This window comes from Schistocerca americana, chromosome 1 (genome assembly GCF_021461395.2).
Source record: "Schistocerca americana isolate TAMUIC-IGC-003095 chromosome 1, iqSchAmer2.1, whole genome shotgun sequence".
NCBI classification, from domain to species: Eukaryota; Metazoa; Arthropoda; class Insecta; order Orthoptera; family Acrididae; genus Schistocerca; species Schistocerca americana.
This window is the reverse complement of record NC_060119.1, coordinates 822144509-822163731: the sequence shown is the minus strand read 5'-3', so window position 1 is coordinate 822163731 and position 19223 is coordinate 822144509. Positions and strand designations below refer to the sequence as shown.

Genomic DNA, 19223 nt, shown 5'->3' with positions numbered 1-19223 from the left:
CCAGGTTTTAAATTGTAAGACATTTCCAGGGGCAGATGTGGACTCTGACCACAATCTATTGATTATGACCTGTAGATTCAAACTGAAGAAACTGCAAAAAGGTGGGAATTTAAGGAGATGGGACCTGGATAAACTAAAAGAACCAGAGGTTGTACAGAGATTCAGGGAGAGCATAAGGGAGCAATTGACAGGAATGGGGGAAATAAATACAGTAGAAGAAGAATGGGTAGCTTTGAGGGATGAAGTAGTGAAGGCAGCAGAGGATCAAGTAGGTAAAAAGACGAGGGCTAGTAGAAATCCTTGGGTAACAGAAGAAATATTGAATTTAATTGATGAAAGGAGAAAATATAAAAATGCACTAAGTGAAACAGGCAAAAAGGAATACAAACGTCTCAAAAATGAGATCGACAGGAAGTGCGAAATGGCTAAGCAGGGATGGCTAGAGGACAAATGTAAGGATGTAGAGGCCTATCTCACTAGGGGTAAGATAGATACCGCCTACAGGAAAATTAAAGAGACCTTTGGAGATAAGAGAACGACTTGTATGAATATCAAGGCCTCAGATGGAAACCCAGTTCTAAGCAAAGAAGGGAAAGCAGAAAGGTGGAAGGAGTATATAGAGGGTCTATACAAGGGCGATGTACTTGAGGACAATATTATGGAAATGGAAGAGGATGTAGATGAAGATGAAATGGGAGATATGATACTGCGTGAAGAGTTTGACAGAGCACTGAAAGACCTGAGTCGAAACAAGGCCCCCGGAGTAGACAATATTCCATTGGAACTACTGACGGCCGTGGGAGAGCCAGTCCTGACAAAACTCTACCATCTGGTGAGCAAGATGTATGAAACAGGCGAAATACCCTCAGACTTCAAGAAGAATATAATAATTCCAATCCCAAAGAAAGCAGGTGTTGACAGATGTGAAAATTACCGAACTATCAGCTTAATAAGTCACAGCTGCAAAATACTAACACGAATTCTTTACAGACGAATGGAAAAACTAGTAGAAGCCAACCTCGGGGAAGATCAGTTTGGATTCCGTAGAAACACTGGAACACGTGAGGCAATACTGACCTTACGACTTATCTTAGAAGAAAGATTAAGGAAAGGCAAACCTACGTTTCTAGCATTTGTAGACTTAGAGAAAGCTTTTGACAATGTTGACTGGAATACTCTCTTTCAAATTCTAAAGGTGGCAGGGGTAAAATACAGGGAGCGAAAGGCTATTTACAATTTGTACAGAAACCAGATGGCAGTTATAAGAGTCGAGGGACATGAAAGGGAAGCAGTGGTTGGGAAGGGAGTAAGACAGGGTTGTAGCCTCTCCCCGATGTTGTTCAATCTGTATATTGAGCAAGCAGTAAAGGAAACAAAAGAAAAATTCGGAGTAGGTATTAAAATTCATGGAGAAGAAATAAAAACTTTGAGGTTCGCCGATGACATTGTAATTCTGTCAGAGACAGCAAAGGACTTGGAAGAGCAGTTGAATGGAATGGACAGTGTCCTGAAAGGAGGATATAAGATGAACATCAACAAAAGCAAAACAAGGATAATGGAATGTAGTCTGATTAAGTCGGGTGATGCTGAGGGAATTAGATTAGGAAATGAGGCACTTAAAGTAGTAAAGGAGTTTTGCTATTTGGGGAGCAAAATAACTGATGATGGTCGAAGTAGAGAGGATATAAAATGTAGGCTGGCAATGGCAAGGAAAGCGTTTCTGAAGAAGAGAAATTTGTTAACATCCAGTATAGATTTAAGTGTCAGGAAGTCATTTCTGAAAGTATTCGTATGGAGTGTAGCCATGTATGGAAGTGAAACATGGACGATAAATAGTTTGGACAAGAAGAGAATAGAAGCTTTCGAAATGTGGTGCTACAGAAGAATGCTGAAGATTAGATGGGTAGATCACATAACTAATGAGGAAGTATTGAATAGGATTGGGGAGAAGAGAAGTTTGTGGCACAACTTGACCAGAAGAAGGGATCGGTTGGTAGGACATGTTCTGAGGCATCAAGGGATCACCAATTTAGTATTGGAGGGCAGCGTGGAGGGTAAAAATCGTAGAGGGAGACCAAGAGATGAATACACTAAGCAGATTCAGAAGGATGTAGGTTGCAGTAGGTACTGGGAGATGAAAAAGCTTGCACAGGATAGAGTAGCATGGAGAGCTGCATCAAACCAGTCTCAGGACTGAAGACCACAACAACAACAACATACATAATACTTATTTACTTCGTAAATTTTGTTTCGCTAAAACCAAACTCTCCCTCTCTCCCCATAGGGTAGGGTATGAGAGAGAGGAATTAGAGTTTTGCAAATGTTGACCCAAATACTGTATTAATTTTTTCCGCAAATTCGGATAAGTTTTGTTTGTTTCGTGGTCATGAGCCCACACAACTTTTAATTATCAAACCCCATCCTACGGGGAGAGAGGGAGAGTTTTAGTTTTAGCGAATCAAAATTTACAAAGTAAATAATTATCTTTTATTTATCCGTAACCATTTCCCACGCAAAAATGAGAACATGGATTTTCTTGAATTACAGATCCAACTACCAAGAATCAAAACAAATTTTTAAGACACAATGTACGTAGTTTTTTTATGTAGAATCTGATTCTGCAACAAAAAATGGGGGTCCCCATTTGAAATTTTGAAGTTGCCTCCCACCCCACCCCCAGGGGGCAGGGGTGGCGGGCTAATTTTAGCGCCAGAAGATGTCCCCCTCGAAAATAATCAACTTCGGATTCTACACAGTTTTTCGTGTGAAGTTTATTTTTCGAGTTATTCTGGTTTGTCAACTTAAAATTTACACACTGTATATAAACATTACAATGTTTAATGCTAACCAGTCAGGCATTATACTGGTATATAATATAATAATCACGTTCCCGAACGGTTGCGTATGCAGAGCCAGTGCCGTAAGTTCTCTGTCGAACTTATTGTGTTCTCGCTCTCCTTTCTACGCTGGTTTTTGTCCACTTGCACGCGGCAACGGGCTCAAGTGACAAGTTTCCAGTTAAATGGGCTCCGATCATACGGAGAGGGGAGTTTGGAGACACCGCTAGCGAGTTTACAGCTACTATACGGAGGCCATTTATGATCTCTAATTCATACAACTTTTCTACATAGAAAAGGATACAGAAAGAAAATAAATAATGAAGTGATTACGCTCACACGGATGGCACGTAATGTGACAACGCAAGTGTTTCAGCAGTCTATGTTGCCAGTTAGTATTCATACTTACAAGTTGCAGACTTTATGTTCTGGTTTGAGTTCCAGTAAAATTTGACCCTATTCCTTCACGTGAATTTCTGTTTTTGACATATCACAAAAATTCTGCAGGTCATTTTTTCATAGGTGGATGTGACAGTCGGTTCCTTCATTTACTATTCTGGCGACACAAAAGAACAGCACTGAAGATTTTGCAAACTGTCTTCAGCACTGCCCCTATGTCAGCGAGCAAAGCGTCACAGTGGCTGAGATACAGGAACTCGAAACTCTCACGCAAAAGGAGCAGGTTTAGATTCCACTCTAACTATTTAATTACTTTATCATCATGTTGGCGAGCTTTCTTCAACACTGCCATGGACATTCCCCCACCCATCATAGTCTAACCGAGCTAATGCTCCGTTTGTAGTGTCAATATCTAAGGACCTCATCATCAGACGGAAGTTAGAACCTAATCTTCCTTTTTTTCGTTTGCAAAGATCAGAACAAAACGGGACATTAAACCTTGCCCTCGCTTCGCACTTATGTTAACATTTCATTCCATGTAATAACTGTTGTCCCATTTTCGACATAGTTATTGGTAGTCATTTGAAATGCGAGATCAGGCTCCTTCGGGATCATCCAGCAGAAACGTTGGAGCAAATTAAAGTACGTTAACCTAGGATTATGCTTGGTTTCAGATACTGTTCCTTGGTTTCCACGCCGTATCCGTGACTTGGACAAATTTGCCAACCAGATCTTGTCTTACGGAGCCGAATTGGACGCAGACCATCCCGGTTTCACTGACCCAGTGTACAGAGCACGAAGGAAATATTTCGCCGATATTGCCTACAACTACAAACAGTAAGTAACTTTCGCCAGTGAAGTGTAGGCCTTAACGTACAACATTCATTTGAAAAATGTTAAAGTATATCTTTTAAGACACAGGTTCAAATCAACAGATACTATAATCTGCGGAGACTTCCAGTTGTGAAAACAGCTTCCAACTCGCAGAACTGCAAGCTCAATATCCGACTTCAAGCTTCAAATAACTACCTCAGTTGCAACTTCCAAACACACCCTCTTTTCGTATAGCTGAAACGCTTTGTGAACCTCAAACTGTTTGTCGTGCTGTTGAAGATATGGCAATACGCATCAACTGACGTTGCATCTAATTCACTGCTCTGATTGTCTCCAGAGCAAACGTGGAGGCAGAACGAAACACTTCTCGTCAACTGAAAAAATTCCGATTTATTTCTAATCATATCCATGAATATATGTGACAAAATAGCAAGCTGATTTCGTCGTATATATTCTCACTCATTTAAGGAACGTTTTTCATAGTGCCAATGCTTAACAGATTTAAAACAAAAAAATTTCGTTAAAAGCTTTTGTCTTAATTTCGTAGCCGGTTTGCAGCTATAACACGTGGATCAAAATATTTATTTCCATAATGCAGAGAATTGGTGGACAGTATGGTGCTTGACTATTTTATAATAGTATATAAGCTTATTTCGGTTTTACTGCCTTCATCAGTACATGTCCTGGCGTTGTAGACGGACATGTGTCAACTTGGAGTAAACTGTTATAGCCGTCTGTGGTTGTTGGATGCAATATATTTTTTTTTCAGAGACGTTTTAAAGTTGTTCGATAATTTTCTGTTGCACATATATTATAATACGTTTTTTATTGTTTGATAGGGGTAGAAATTCGAGTTTGACAGCTAGTTGTTTATTCAAAGATACTTATCAATTATGTATGAGTAAACTGTAAAACTTGAATTTATACGACTGTCAAGTAATTAAAAGCGTATTGTAATATACGTCAACAGCAAATTATCGAACAACTTCGAAATGTCACTGAAAAAAAATATTGCATCTAACATGTACAGACAGCAATAATAGTTTACTCAGTGTTGACATATCTTCATCTACAACGTCAGGACATGTCCTGATGAAGGCAGTAAATCCGAAATAAGCTTATATACTAAAATAAAATATCAAGCAGCATATTTCCTTGGCCTACCAGTTCTCTGCATAATGTCCTACTATGATATAATATATGCTGCAGATCACACAACAAAGAAATATTTATTTCCATTCCTGTCAGTGAAAAACTTAGACTTTTGCCAACAATAATAAGCTACCGAAATAAAATGTTATCTCTCACCTACTATGGTTTAACTTACTGGTCCTCATTTTAAGCTTCTGCCTGTTCCTCAGTTCATGTATCTTAAATGTTCGGTATACAGAAGAAGCAGTGTGATATGGCAGCCCGCAGAACGATGTTTAACGTCCGATCCTCACCCGGTCCTATGATTGTCTCGGCTGTTTACCTACCTTTAGCACTACTGTGGGATGATTCCAATTACACATTGGTCGTGTTTCTTCATAACTTAGTTGCATAACTGATTTTCAGGCAAGAATGTGTTATCACAAATATAACCGCGTCTAATACGATAATGTGGCTTTCAGACCAAACTCCAAGTTAATGATAGTAACACTTTTTTTAGAGTTGTTCATTGGAACAATTTCTGATATTTTGACACTTACTTAAGATCCCGTATACCTTGACGTGTGTTGGCGTCGAGCGTACAGCCGTCACTGATATTTCTGTGCGCTGTTCCTTCCAGTGGTGAACCTCTTCCTCACGTGGACTACACCAAGGAGGAGACCGAGACCTGGGGTAAGGTGTTCCGCGAGCTGACCAAGTTGTACCCGACGCACGCGTGTCGTGAGCACAACCACGTCTTCCCGCTTCTCATTGAGAACTGCGGTTACCGCGAGGACAACATTCCTCAGCTCGAAGATGTCTCCAACTTCCTCAAAGGTAAGCAGCCCATTCCGTGCATTATTCTCTAAGCTGTGAATAATTTCATCAAAATATACTCAGTGTTTCGCTCTCGATGACTAGCAAAGAGATACTCAAGGAAAGAAGTCACTGAACATCCGCTCTGGCCTATCCAGTCAAGCTCGTACCTAAACATTTTCGTTGTAGGTGCACTGCCGCAAGCTCTGAGTCACAACGGAGTTATACACAAACATACAGACCTCATTTATGTATCAGGTGTGTCTTCTTCAAGCCAAAGACAGCAGACATGTACTCTAGTGACAGTGTAATCGGAATTATAGCTCAGTCGTACTTTTACTGCGAAATATTACTACATCACTGCACTAGCATTTTCTTGCCACTTGAGCTGTAATGGAAATAACTCATCGCTCCTCTTTCTTATTTATTTTAAGGGCTCATATGATAAAGTTCATTTGCACTGCGTTAGTGACGCGGAGATTACTATTTGACGATGTTACGTATAAATATTTTGCTTAAAACTGTACCGCTTCTAGCGAGTTTTGAATGCTGTAGTTACGAGTCCATGCAATACGGGATATTTCTGGCTTGTTCTATTCAGAACATTATGCGGTTTACCTTCATTTCATTTGAACTGCACTATTTGATGACGTTATGTACTGATGTGTTGTCAGAAAAAATCTCATAATCAGGTTTATTTGATTCACATGACTACTGGGCGTCTTTGCCTCTAACGAGAAACTACAGTCATATCGAGGAGAACTGAGGCTATGTGGACATAATTATGATTTGGGGATTTTCTTCGTGCTACTGTACAGGACCACCTACAGGTATGGAAGGCACTCTTGGCCAATTTTGTTATGAACCTACCTTCAGGTGTCACGTTTACCCAAAATTATGATTGTGTTTTTGTGTAATATGGGGCATTCCAGCAAGATAATTTTGCGACATGGCTACAAATGTCAGCAAATGACGAAGAACGTGGTCTAACTACGTTTCAAAATACTTCTCTCGCCTTTAAATTCTCCAGAAGTTATTCCAGCTGAATGTCTATAGGATCCCTCCGTCCAAGGAATACCACGATCACTTACTGGTGTGATTTCGGGCGCTCAATCGAGCCGAGTTGCTAGTTCCATTTTTTCTGCACGGTATTTCGACAACCAACCTAGAACTATTTATGTGCGTCGCTATTTGAACTCCACTCAGGAGTTGAAGCATTGTGGTTGAAGTCTGGGAAGGAAGTACGCATAACAACACAGGTCGCAGCACCTGCTAGTGCTCATCTTCAGGCATTGAGGCAGTAACATATCATTTCTGATATTAAAACTAGTACGTAGATTATGCATATTTTTTGTGTTGGCTGGATATTCATTAGGTCAGATTGTATGGCTCCCTACATAGAAATAGAAAAAGTGAATGGTATATTTCTAACCACAAATACGTGCGAATTAGCAAATATTTTTCTACATAATTACGATGGCGACTATGCAACCCTACAATGTTGTTGGTGTTGCAGGACTGCAGTGCTGACCTAAGTATACAGCAGTAAAACTACTGTAGACTCTCATAAGCACATGTAAATTACAGTAGTTTTTCTAGTAGCCTTGGTCACTTAATATTGCAACGGCATTTCCTGTATGCTAGGTGTGTTGCATATCTATCGGACGTTACTCCATTTCAGCCGCTTAGTTCGTATATGTGATCAGTGTCTTACGGGATTCCACTAGAAACCAGAAGTGGTGAACAGTCTCGAAACTGACTGAGGATGTATAAAGGGTGTGTAACCTATGGAACATTTTTATTCTACATAATTATCCTGCTGTCTGTTATTTAAAAATAAACATTATTTGTAGAAATTGTCAATATTTAATTCAGGCTTTACTCGAGAACTGTTTATTTGTAAACTAAAAAAGAGGGACGTTGCAGTTAAAAAAGCAAAAAAAAAAAAAATAAATGTTTATCATATAGCGCTAGAAATCATTATTTCAACAAAAAAAAAAACGTAAAATAAAAAACATATCACAAAACAAAAGCACAAACATTGCTTCAATATTTCATTGAGCTTACATAAAATATACTATTATTCATAAACGACATTCACATTTATCAATAATAACAGGGAATGCGTGGCTTTGATCATGATGGAGATTTTATATCTGTGCTTGTCAACTGTACTTCTATCAACAGTAATTGCTTTGGTCACGTAAAACTGCAGAAGTTACGCGATCAACTAATTTATATTACTTATGAAACCCGATTTATATTTTGTAAGGATATAAAATGCACAATGGACTAACGCTGAACAATGTACGTTATGATTATGTGCCAAAGAAACAAAAAACAAAGACAAGTCGTCGGCTCCCGGTTTGTCTCTCACACATTTATTTATGTGTGTTTTCCTACCAATGCTACCAATACTAACGATAAACCTACAGTGTACTACGTCATTTATGTAGTGTACAAAGGCCAACGAACCGTAGTTTTGGTCGGGCGCAACTCTAGTTAAGTGTGACGTGTGGCGCTTGTCGGCAGACTGCACGGGCTTCACGCTGCGGCCGGTGGCCGGCCTGCTGTCGTCGCGCGACTTCCTGGCCGGGCTGGCGTTCCGCGTCTTCCACTCGACGCAGTACATCCGGCACGCCAGCTGCCCGCTGTACACCCCCGAACCCGACGTGTGCCACGAGCTGCTCGGTCACGCGCCGCTCTTCGCAGACCCCGCGTTTGCGCAGTTCTCGCAGGAGATTGGCCTCGCCTCCCTCGGTGCACCTGACGACTACATCGAGAAGCTCGCAACAGTGAGTACTGTAGCTATCCCACTGGCGCCAAGTTTGGTATTCTGTGTGGGGCGGGCAAAACTATGGATTTACCAAAAATGCAACACATTACCATGCCTCGCCTCGTATGGTGTAGCAAAACCTTGGGCATTCAAAACCACTTCTAGTCGTCTTGCAATGGATAAATACAGGTCCTGTATGGCTTTCAAGAGATTTTTATTCCATTCTTCCTGCAAAATAGTGGTAAGCTCAATAAACTATGGTTTAGGTGGATAGGAATCACGCACTCTTTTCTCCAAAATATAGCATAAAGGCTCAATGATTTTGAGGTCTGGAGATTGTTGTGGCCATCGGAGATGCGACAATTCATCCTCGTGCTCACAAAACCAGTCCTGAGCGATGTGAGCTGTGTGAACAGGGCCCATGCCGTCTTGGAACACAGCAACACCGTTGAGAAACAAACATTTTACCATGAGATGGGCATGATCTGCCAAAATGCTCACGAAATCCTGGACAGTAATGCAGCCTTGCAGAATAACCGTTGGACCCATTGAATACCGTGATATGGCTACCAAAATCGTCACTGCGCTCCCGCCAAGTTCCGCTCCTCGTATGTAAACTTGACCAGAATCTGGGAAGAGTGTGAAACAGACTCGTCAGACCAATTATCATTCCTCCATTGCTCCATGTTCAGGTTTCACGGCTTTGACACCACGTTTTCCCACTTACAGGTATTTGAATCACTGGTGTGGGATTCTGGAATTCCAGCTTGTCCTGCAATTCACGCCTTATGGAGCTCCCTTCGTTTTAATCATACAATGTAGGCTTTCACGGCTAGTGTTGTCTTCAGTTGAAACTTCCGGGATGACAGGCCGTGGTCGATGTATAAAATTTCCACCTAACGTTTCGTATCCATCTGCGTGACACATCTTCTGAGGCCGTCCGGCTACTGCCACTGAGGCTCCAGGTACTCTCGCATTTATAGAGCGCATAGAGGGCACCAGCATTCGTCACGTGATGCCGACGGTATTCCTATCTTTGGAAGGCGTCATCATTCTCGATTAAGAGTGATCGATTGTCATTCTGCTGGCGCAACATCGACATCAATATTTTCTCTAACTTTAAAACTTCTTCTTTTCTATTAAAATTGTTATGGTGTTTGTGAATCTCTATTGCTTCTATATACATGCGCACATGGTAATGGGATGTTCGTGCTAGAACGCTTGTCCCTTTGTTTTGTTTTGGTGTTGAATCAAGAATGCGACATTCAATTCTGCAGTGACTTTTGCACCTGTCGTCCTCTTATTTTTCGTCATAGTCCCCTTCAATGGTTTTCAGAAAGAGACAATTGGAAAAGAAAGTTTACATGCAAAAACAAATGAAAATGACCTGCTGTTAATTACTTTTGCGTTAAGTCAGAATATTGTGGTTAGCTCAACATCTTTCCCCCGCAAACAGATCCACAAAGGCACCTGGATTTCCCCAGATGGTGGCACCATCAATCAGATAAATCATCTGCTGATAGATGAGAGGCACAAGAAGTGTGTGATGGATGTGCGATCATACAGAGGAGCAGATGCAGACACAGACCACTTCCTAGTCAGCCAAATTACGTTTACAGCTGTGCTACAAAATGAAAAAGAACGTGGCCGAGAGACAGTTTGATATAGAGAAGCTTAAGGATCCAGAGATATGCCAGCAGTATAACATTAAAGTGTGTAACAAGTTTGAAGTATTGGCAACAGACCACGCTGATAATATAAGTGTTAACAAGCAATGGAAAGAGATAAGGACCTCTATAACTGAAGCAGCTGAAGAAATTCTAGGAGAGACAAAGCTAACAATGAAGAAGAAATGGTTCAATGAGACATGTGAACAAGCTGTGAAGGCAAGGAAGAGAGCAAGGGCAGTGTACATGCTGGATAGACAATGTGCGGTACAACAGGAAGCACTCAAGACCGTAAGAAGAGAAACAAATAGGATTCTGAGAACAAATAAAGTTCATGAACAATATGATTGATGAAACTGAAAAGGGAAATAAAACATCAGACAGCAGGAAAATTATTTCAGATGTTGAAACGTGAGGAATGGCCACAGAAACAAAGCTTTAGTTATTAATGGTAAGGATGGAAATATGCTAACAGACAAGAAAAAAAATTCTGAATAGGTTGAGAAAATATTTTGAAGAGCTGTTAAAAGCTGAAGATCCAAAGAGTGTCTTTCCATGTGAGAATAATACAGACTGTGAAGGAGAAGCCGCAAACATCTAAGTGATTCAACAAGATGTAGAAAGAGCAATGAGGAAACTAAAGAATAATAAGGCATCAGAGAGGATAGGATAACAGAACAGATGTTGAAGGCAGGAGGGGAAACTCTTCAGAAAGAGCTACGCTATCTCATAAAAGAAATATGGGAAGAAAAGGAAATCCCAGAAGAGTGGAAATCACCCGTCATTCTTCCACTGCGTAAAAAGACCAGTAATAGGAATTGTAACATCTACAGAGGCATTTCTCTCCTAGGTGAACCTTATAAAGTTCTATCTTTAATAGTACTTGAAAACCTTTAGCCATTTGCAAAAGATATTGTAGGAGAGTACCCGGCAGGCTTCCAGGAAGGACAGTCAACCACCAATCAAATATTCGCCATGAGGCAAATCTGGGAAAAGTGGTGGTAATTCAACCACCGATTACGGCTGACATTCGTGGACTTCTCAAAGGCTTATGACAGTATCCACAGATTAAGTATGTACAACTTCCTGAGAGAGCTTGGTATACCAATGAAGTTAATAAATATGGTCAAGGTGTGCACAGCAGAGACAATAGCCAAAGTCAAATACCAAGGGAGCTGTCCGAGGAATTCCATATCAGAACGGGTGTGAGACAAGGTGATGTTATTTCACCACTGTTATTCAATCTGGTCCTAGAGAAAGCAATCTGAGAAATTAAAAGAGAAAACAAAGGGGTGACGCTAAATGGTAGGACAGATTTATTGGGTTACGCAGACATTGCATTTCTAGCAGAATCAGAGGAAGAGACAGCAGAAACTGTAGAGGACCTACTGCAAAATGCAAGTAAGATCGGGTTACAGATTAATGCGGAAAAGATTGAGGTAATGGAGGTATCAAGAGAAGCCCCAATGACATCCAATTACAGGTGGGGATATGGAAATCTGCTAAAGTGGAAAATTTTAACTATCTCGGTACATGGTTCAACAGGCAAACTAATTTAAATCAATATATTGTGAAAGGGTCTAAAACTTATTTCAGTCTAAAGCAGATAATGTCATCCAAGAATCTGTCAATTAAGACCATACATAAAGCATACAATGTCGTGATAGTGCCAGTATTGTTTTATTGGACAGAAACCCTAAGCACAACAAAGAAGGATGCAGAAAACTTGCTGGTCTTCAAAAGAAAAATTATGAGAAGGATCTTTGGACCTGTCCAAGAATTATATGAGGTGATGAGGCAACCGAACATCGTTCAAAAACTGAAAGTGTGGAGAATAAGCTTGGCAGGCCACATTGCTAGGAGAACAGTTACCTCTCAGGCAAAAGGCATACTTATGGGAAAACCTGATGGTACCCATCCAATCATAAGATCCAGGAAGTGATAGGAGGATGAACTACAGAAAGACCTCTGCCAACGAGGAGTCTGTGACAACTGGATACAAAGTGCACAAGATCGCCATCTGTGGAGGAGCATTGTGAGGTCGGTGCATGATCTACAGGGTCCTCGATCACCAATTTGATGATGATGATGATGATGATGATGATGATGATGATGATAAAGAACAAGAATTAGATGAGGAAATTGTAAATAATGTATTTTAGAAAATTATTAAGTGGTTTTTTGCAAATGTACTCTCACTAAAGTTTGAGGAAAAACTGTACATAAAGTTCTGTATAGTAAATGGCATAACACCATCGGTAAATATAGACTTTGAACAGAAATCTGTTGTTAAGGCAGAATAGTCAAAATTTTTGGGTGTGTCCATTGATCAGAAATTGAATTAGAAGAAAATGATCTGCTGAAATGTTTGAGTTCATGTTCTTATGCTAGTAGGATTATTGCAAATTTTAGTGATAAACATACCAGTAAATTAGCACTATGCCTGTTTTAGTTCACTGCTTTCATATAGCATCATATTTTGGGTTAAATCTGACTGTGGGCACAGAAAGAGGTGAATTAGTTGCCACAAAAGCCTTTGGTCATTTACCAAATAGAATTAAGTCTGGCAGATAGCAAACCAGAATATGAAAACAAATTAAAAGAATTTGTGAATGACAACTCCTTCTACTTAATAGATGAATTTTTAGATATGAAGTAGTAATGATAAAAAAAAAAATCATGTAAATAAACTTACATTAAACTGACATGTTCCATATCATTACAAAGTGTAGTATTCATGATCTACGGAATAAATATTAATGTAATGTAATACAGTCATCCTGAGCATTTTCCAGTTGAAAGGGGAATAGCGTATCAATTGTCATTTTGGCCTCACGATTGTGAAGCAGAAAGAATGGTGTGAAACCTGTAGTATCTTGCTTCACTGGGCATTATTGTATACATCTCTCTCTGTTCAACATTGACGTACATTGAGAGCACATCTGCCAACTCTTATTAAAGCAGTCTATGAGACCATTAATTTGTCAGTGGTAGACATTTCCCATGATGTGTATGATGTTGAAAAGTGAGATTACCTCTGATACTAGTCATGACAGTAAAGCTTTTTCACAATGTGGTCAGTGCAGACTATTCTCCATTGATTCCCATTTGTTGACTTCAGGAGAATCCCAAACAAGTTGTTACCAATTCAGTGGAATGGCACTGCTAAAGGTAGACTTGATACCAGATGTCCTTAAGGTAATTGTGGCACATGCTTTCATCACTGGCATTCCTAACAGTAACTCACATAGTGCACATCAGATCAGTAGTGATCAACAATATCTGCATCTGATTCTGTCTAGAGCCTTCATGAATTCAGATGACCAGACGTTGGAGCATCATGGATAAACTTCAGGATACCTCACTGTAAATGAGCTGGGATGACAAGCAAATATTTTCACCCTGCTGGATCATATTTCCTCTTGTACAAAATTCTGTTAATTAATTTGATTTCTCCTTTGGTCAGTTCTTCACTCTTCAAGGCTTCTGTGGTTGTCAGCAATGCTAGATCTTCTCTTTGTTCTATATATCATCTTTTAATGGTGCGACTACTGAGATTTTATCCATGCTGCTGGTTGGAGTGCTGTATAGTTTAATGGCGTTACTTTGAACTCATAGAGGCCATCAGGAGGTGTGAAGGCCGTGTTTGCCTAATGAGTGTCATCAACTTTGATTTACCAGTAGCATGTCTCCATGTCCATAGTTGAGAAATACTTTGCACCTCTCAAGAAGCCTAGGGTGTTATCAATGCATGGCAGTGAGTAGACATCTTTCTTTGTGATTTTGTTCAGTTGTTGGTGGCTTATGCAGAAATGCCAAGTGCCCTCCTTCTCCACAAGGACCACTGGAGAGGATCAAAGACTACCTAAGGTTCAATGATGTCATCTCACAGCATCTTCACCACTTACTCCCAGATGATCCATCATTCAGCGAGTGACACCATATTTGAGCAATGGCTAAAAGTGGGTGATCCCCAGTGATGGTAGGTGTTTTATCAAGAGCCATTTAGTCCATTCTTTCTCCACTCCAGATACGTAAGCATATGACAACTGGCCCAGATCTGCTAACACTCACTGAAACTGTTATTTGGTCAGGCTAGATCCCATTGGGAATTCAGTAGTAGCTTCCTCCCTTACGTTGTATGTAGTGGAAGTAGAGCATGATTCTTCATTGATGGCTAATGCCCATTCCAGACTGGTTTGACTGTCCCTGGTACATATACCTTTAGAGATAAGTTGTGGCTGCTCATGACAATCAGTTCTCCTAGACAATCTACAGGGCTTATCCTCATCACTGGCAAGTAGATTTCTTTTGTGCCTATAAGAAACTTTTTGAAGTCAACAAAAGCTTCACAGTAAAATTGAACAAACTTTGTTATGCAAGCTTATTGAAATAGCTTCATCAGTCTGGAATTCTTATCTTCCACAATCTATACCTGCTTATGATGCTTACAAGAAGTCCCATTAAAGAATAATGTTGCGACTACATTCTGATAAAATAATAAATTCAAAGGGCTGTTTCCTGATGGGATATAGCTATGGCGTATTAAAGAGTGACCTCAACCAGGATACAGTGATAGTCTTAGACTTGCAGGTCAACTACATTCATCTGCAATTCACTGGCATGAATAGAACAATTGTGATGATTGATGTCTGGTGGGGATGTGAAAAACCGACCAGTTAAAATTTTTGGTTCTTAAATCAACACTTTTCAAAGACAGAGTAAGGTTTAGTCATAAAATTTCCATTGCTCTGAAACATTGCGTTATAACAGAAAATGGGTAAAGTACTAAGTGCTATTTTAATAACAATTTTGACAGAAATGAGCAACACATGGCATAAGAACTGGTACAGTATTGCTGAGACAATTATTTACCTATTACCATGTGTCATGGCCTATTAGGTGGTACGCATGTGTATGCAGTGAGCAAGACTTGCCCCATCTGGTTTATATCGTAATTTCTCACTGTCATTATCAGAAATTAGTTGTGGTACAGAATGCACCATTTCGAGTCTGGAAGTATTTAATGAAATGTGGTATCGAAGAAGAACACAGCTCCATTTGCTTTAAAACAATAAAAATGGGTGGAGCCACAAAATATTTGTGACATCATATAAGGAAAAACTTAAAACTTAACAATTCATTAATAATTTACAATAAAAATAGAAAGTAGCTGATCTGCTGCATGTGTCCACATAATATGCCTTTATCTGTTTGTAGGCCTTGAAAACAGAAAAATTAACATGAAAAACAGAATTTGTCAACCTCCATTTTCACTATTTAGCGGTGACTATCTGTAATGCCCAAACAGTGGTGTGATTATCAACTACAACATGATTTTTGAGCAGAGTTTCAAAAAGTTAGAATCAATAGGAGAATTCTGGTGATTTTTTGGTAGTTGCTGGCTGCAACTTGACTCTAAGTAAGCACAGCTTCCTCCTTTATAGAACGAGCATTTCAGCTCAACTTACTGATGTGTTTCTGATAGCCAAACAAAACAACCCTGGCATAAAACATGCATCCACATAAATTGCAGTGTATAGTTGGAGGAGTGCATGGTTGTAAGTGTTGGAGGTTTCTTGCTTGTCGCTTGGCCCCTTCGTGTCTGCAGTGTTCTTTTTCAAACAAGCTGAGAGCAGTGGATGTAGGGTTCCTCTGCAGTACATGGTCCACAGCACATTCTTCCCACGTTTTTATGTTTATGCCAGTCATCTTCATGATGTGTTTTATCTGGTCCTTGAAGCATTTGAGATGGACTCCACAAGGTCTACGGTCAGAGCAGAGTTCATTAATAAAGGATTGGCAGGGATGCCTTGTATCACTCATGTGATGAACATGCTTAATGTTCAAAATGTATCTGACTTTAACAATATTATGGAAAGGAAAGTTGCTACCCACTATATAGAGGAGATGCTGAATCACATATAGGCAAGATAAAAAGACTGTCACAATATAAGCTTTCGACCCACGAGGCCTGTGTATGAATAGTCCAAATATTGCATGGACAGCCCCAATTCTTTTATTAACATCTTGTTCACAGGTACAGCAGTTAGATAAGATGCTTCCAAGTTATGAAAAATGCTCATCCTGCTCAAGTGTTGTTTCTAGGATAGAGATATTGAACTCTAGGAGAGTTAATCCTGGGCACCTTGTGTTAGTGTACCTTCAATTTCCCACATTAATGGTAAGACCAAAGCAATCAAATGCAGTTTTAAAGCAGTTGACTGGCTGTTGTGATTCTGCCAATGTTAGAGCAGGAGATGTAGTGTCATCAGCATACTGTAGCTCTCTTTTAGTGTTCAACTGCTAATCACTTTATGAAAGAAGCATCAAATGGTGGATGGACTAAGTTTTCTTTTATTTCACTGTTTAATTTAATGCTTTAATTTCATGTGTCTTGAAACTGAGTTAGTCAAAATTTTTCAATCTTTGTTCCATTTCTATGTGTATTACGGGAAATAATAGGAATAAAAAACCAAAAATCATTTATTTCAGAAACCAGTTATTTTGAGTGATTTTAACAGTCAGGTAAAACTGGTACTGAAAAAAACCAATATAACTGAAAACTGGTTGTTTCAATGATAACTGCCATTCCTAATGTGTGGTGGCATAGTAATGGTTGAAAACTATTATTCTTTCTCTGTAGTAACATACAACTTGCCCAAGGTGTCACAGTGGACACTTAGCATTCTGTTTTATTTTCTCAGTGTGCTAGCACCATTTGATAATTTCCTTTCTTGTTGTGACAGCCTTTACCAGAGGAACTTAGCACACATCTTCTGTGATTCTATTTATCAAGTGTGAGATTTTGTCAGCTTCTGTCATATCTGGATTCACCATGTGGCACAGAGACAACATTCTGTATGTAAGACTATATCATTTGCCCATGTTCTTCAATTATTCTTCTGTTAAGTGAATGCTACTGACTGTCACCAAATGTTTTCCTCAGGTCAATCTAGAATTTGTCCAACCTATTGAGCTTCTCTTAATTGTTCTAAAATCAATGCAGTCTGTACCATCACAGTAAAAGTACACATTTGCCAAACACGTCATGTCATCCAACATGTTGTATTTGATGACTCAGTCAAATCCTTTCAGCCATTTCACAGTGTTCTGACCACTGTCTCTGACAGATGGCTGATGTGCAGCTGACTTACTGCTGTTTTGGAATCCACTAGTTTCTTGAATATATGAACCTTGGGAATGAGGCGCTGCTTGTATTCATGTTCTTGTCCATACAGGTGACGGCTGCTATGTTGCTTAATTGGAGCATCAGTGACATAGATGTCATGAAGTTTCCTAGTGTCTCCGCCAAATAATGTCATACCATAAAAACAATCAAATCCGAATATGAAGGCAGAGTCATCAATGAAATACAACACTTGGCACTGAAAGCTTGTTTATTACTGCCACCAATGTACTGCCAGAACAGAACTGAACCGATTCATGGCTGGTGCTGCAATTTATCCAAACATTAAATATTCCAGAAAGCTGTTGTTTATACAAATATCAAATATTCCAGAACATACAAACACTGCTAAAACAGGAATTTTAGAGAACCTTCAAGAATTAGTAAATACTTAATGACAAATAACTGTGGATGAATGAGTTTGAATTACCAACCCACAGCATGCCAGCTAGCAATAATAACTGTTAACTGTACAGCAGTGCAACTCATGGTGATTTCATCAACATTGTTACTGTAGGTGACTTGAAGGGGCCTGAGATACATGAGTATATGAAACCCTCTCACCACTTCAGTGCACTAATACTTTCAGAATAATATCAGTCAACTTACCTGTTTGTTTGTACAGGGCATTAGTAGCTGTTGTATCAAAAGTTTCTTAATGCTTGTACTGGATATGTAACCACTGAAAAGCATTTTTCTGCATCATGATACACATTTCATTTTATTCACCAAAATCATCACTAGAGGTAGTGTTTTCTCATCTGTTTCTTGCTTACAATGATATGATGTCCGCATGCACATTTCATTAGAATTTTCCTCTTTGACACTGTTGCTGTACATAAAAGATAAAAGAAAATGGGAGAAGATAAATGGCACACAATGTAACAGAATATAGTTGACAATGGTGGCGAGCCATTCACATAGCCCCATTCCCTGCCTCACCCCTCACAGAATTTCATCTTACCCACATACTGTATTTTTGTGAGCTGACTGGACTGATTCCAGTTGCTACTAACCAATATTACAGTCATAGAATACTAAGTTCTTATACTTCTTGAAGAGCACAATTTTACATTTCTACAGATTCAATGAAAGTTGCCAATTTTTGCACCATTTTGGAATCTTATTAACATCTGACAATATTTTTGCAACTGTTTTCTTCAGATTGCACTTCATTATAAATAACAGCAGTATCTACAAAATGTCTGAGGTTACTATTGATATAGCGTGCTAGGTCATTAACATAGAGGGAGTTTCAGCACACCACTGACTGACTTTGAGAAATAATAGGTCACATAAAGATGATCATCTTTTGTAAAGCAACAAGTTCATTTCAGTCCATCATTTATGAGATAAGGCATGTTCATAATGCATACTGCCACCTAGTAACATGCTGCACAGGTCCTAGTGAGTTGTTCTGTGGAGTCACATCAGTCCTGTCACTCAGATTTCAATGTATCTTCAGTGGCATACATCTTATTAGTACTGAATTCATGTTTTATGCTATTAGAACTGAATGAAACTTGGAGTATGGATTTTATCAGTTCACTGTCAACATTTTGTGATATTCTGAA

The 19223-nt window shown here is 39.4% G+C and overlaps 1 protein-coding gene across 1 annotated transcript in view; it reads left to right on the top strand.

Annotated features, from left to right (window-relative positions):
* Nucleotides 1-19223, top strand: part of LOC124613053 (protein henna) — a 109328-nt gene that overhangs the window by 86239 nt on the left and 3866 nt on the right. The window contains exons 5-7 of the mRNA XM_047141632.1: nucleotides 3911-4073; nucleotides 5842-6038; nucleotides 8550-8812. Of these exons, the coding sequence (XP_046997588.1) occupies nucleotides 3911-4073; nucleotides 5842-6038; nucleotides 8550-8812 (623 nt within the window). The remainder of the gene's footprint in view (nucleotides 1-3910; nucleotides 4074-5841; nucleotides 6039-8549; nucleotides 8813-19223) is intronic.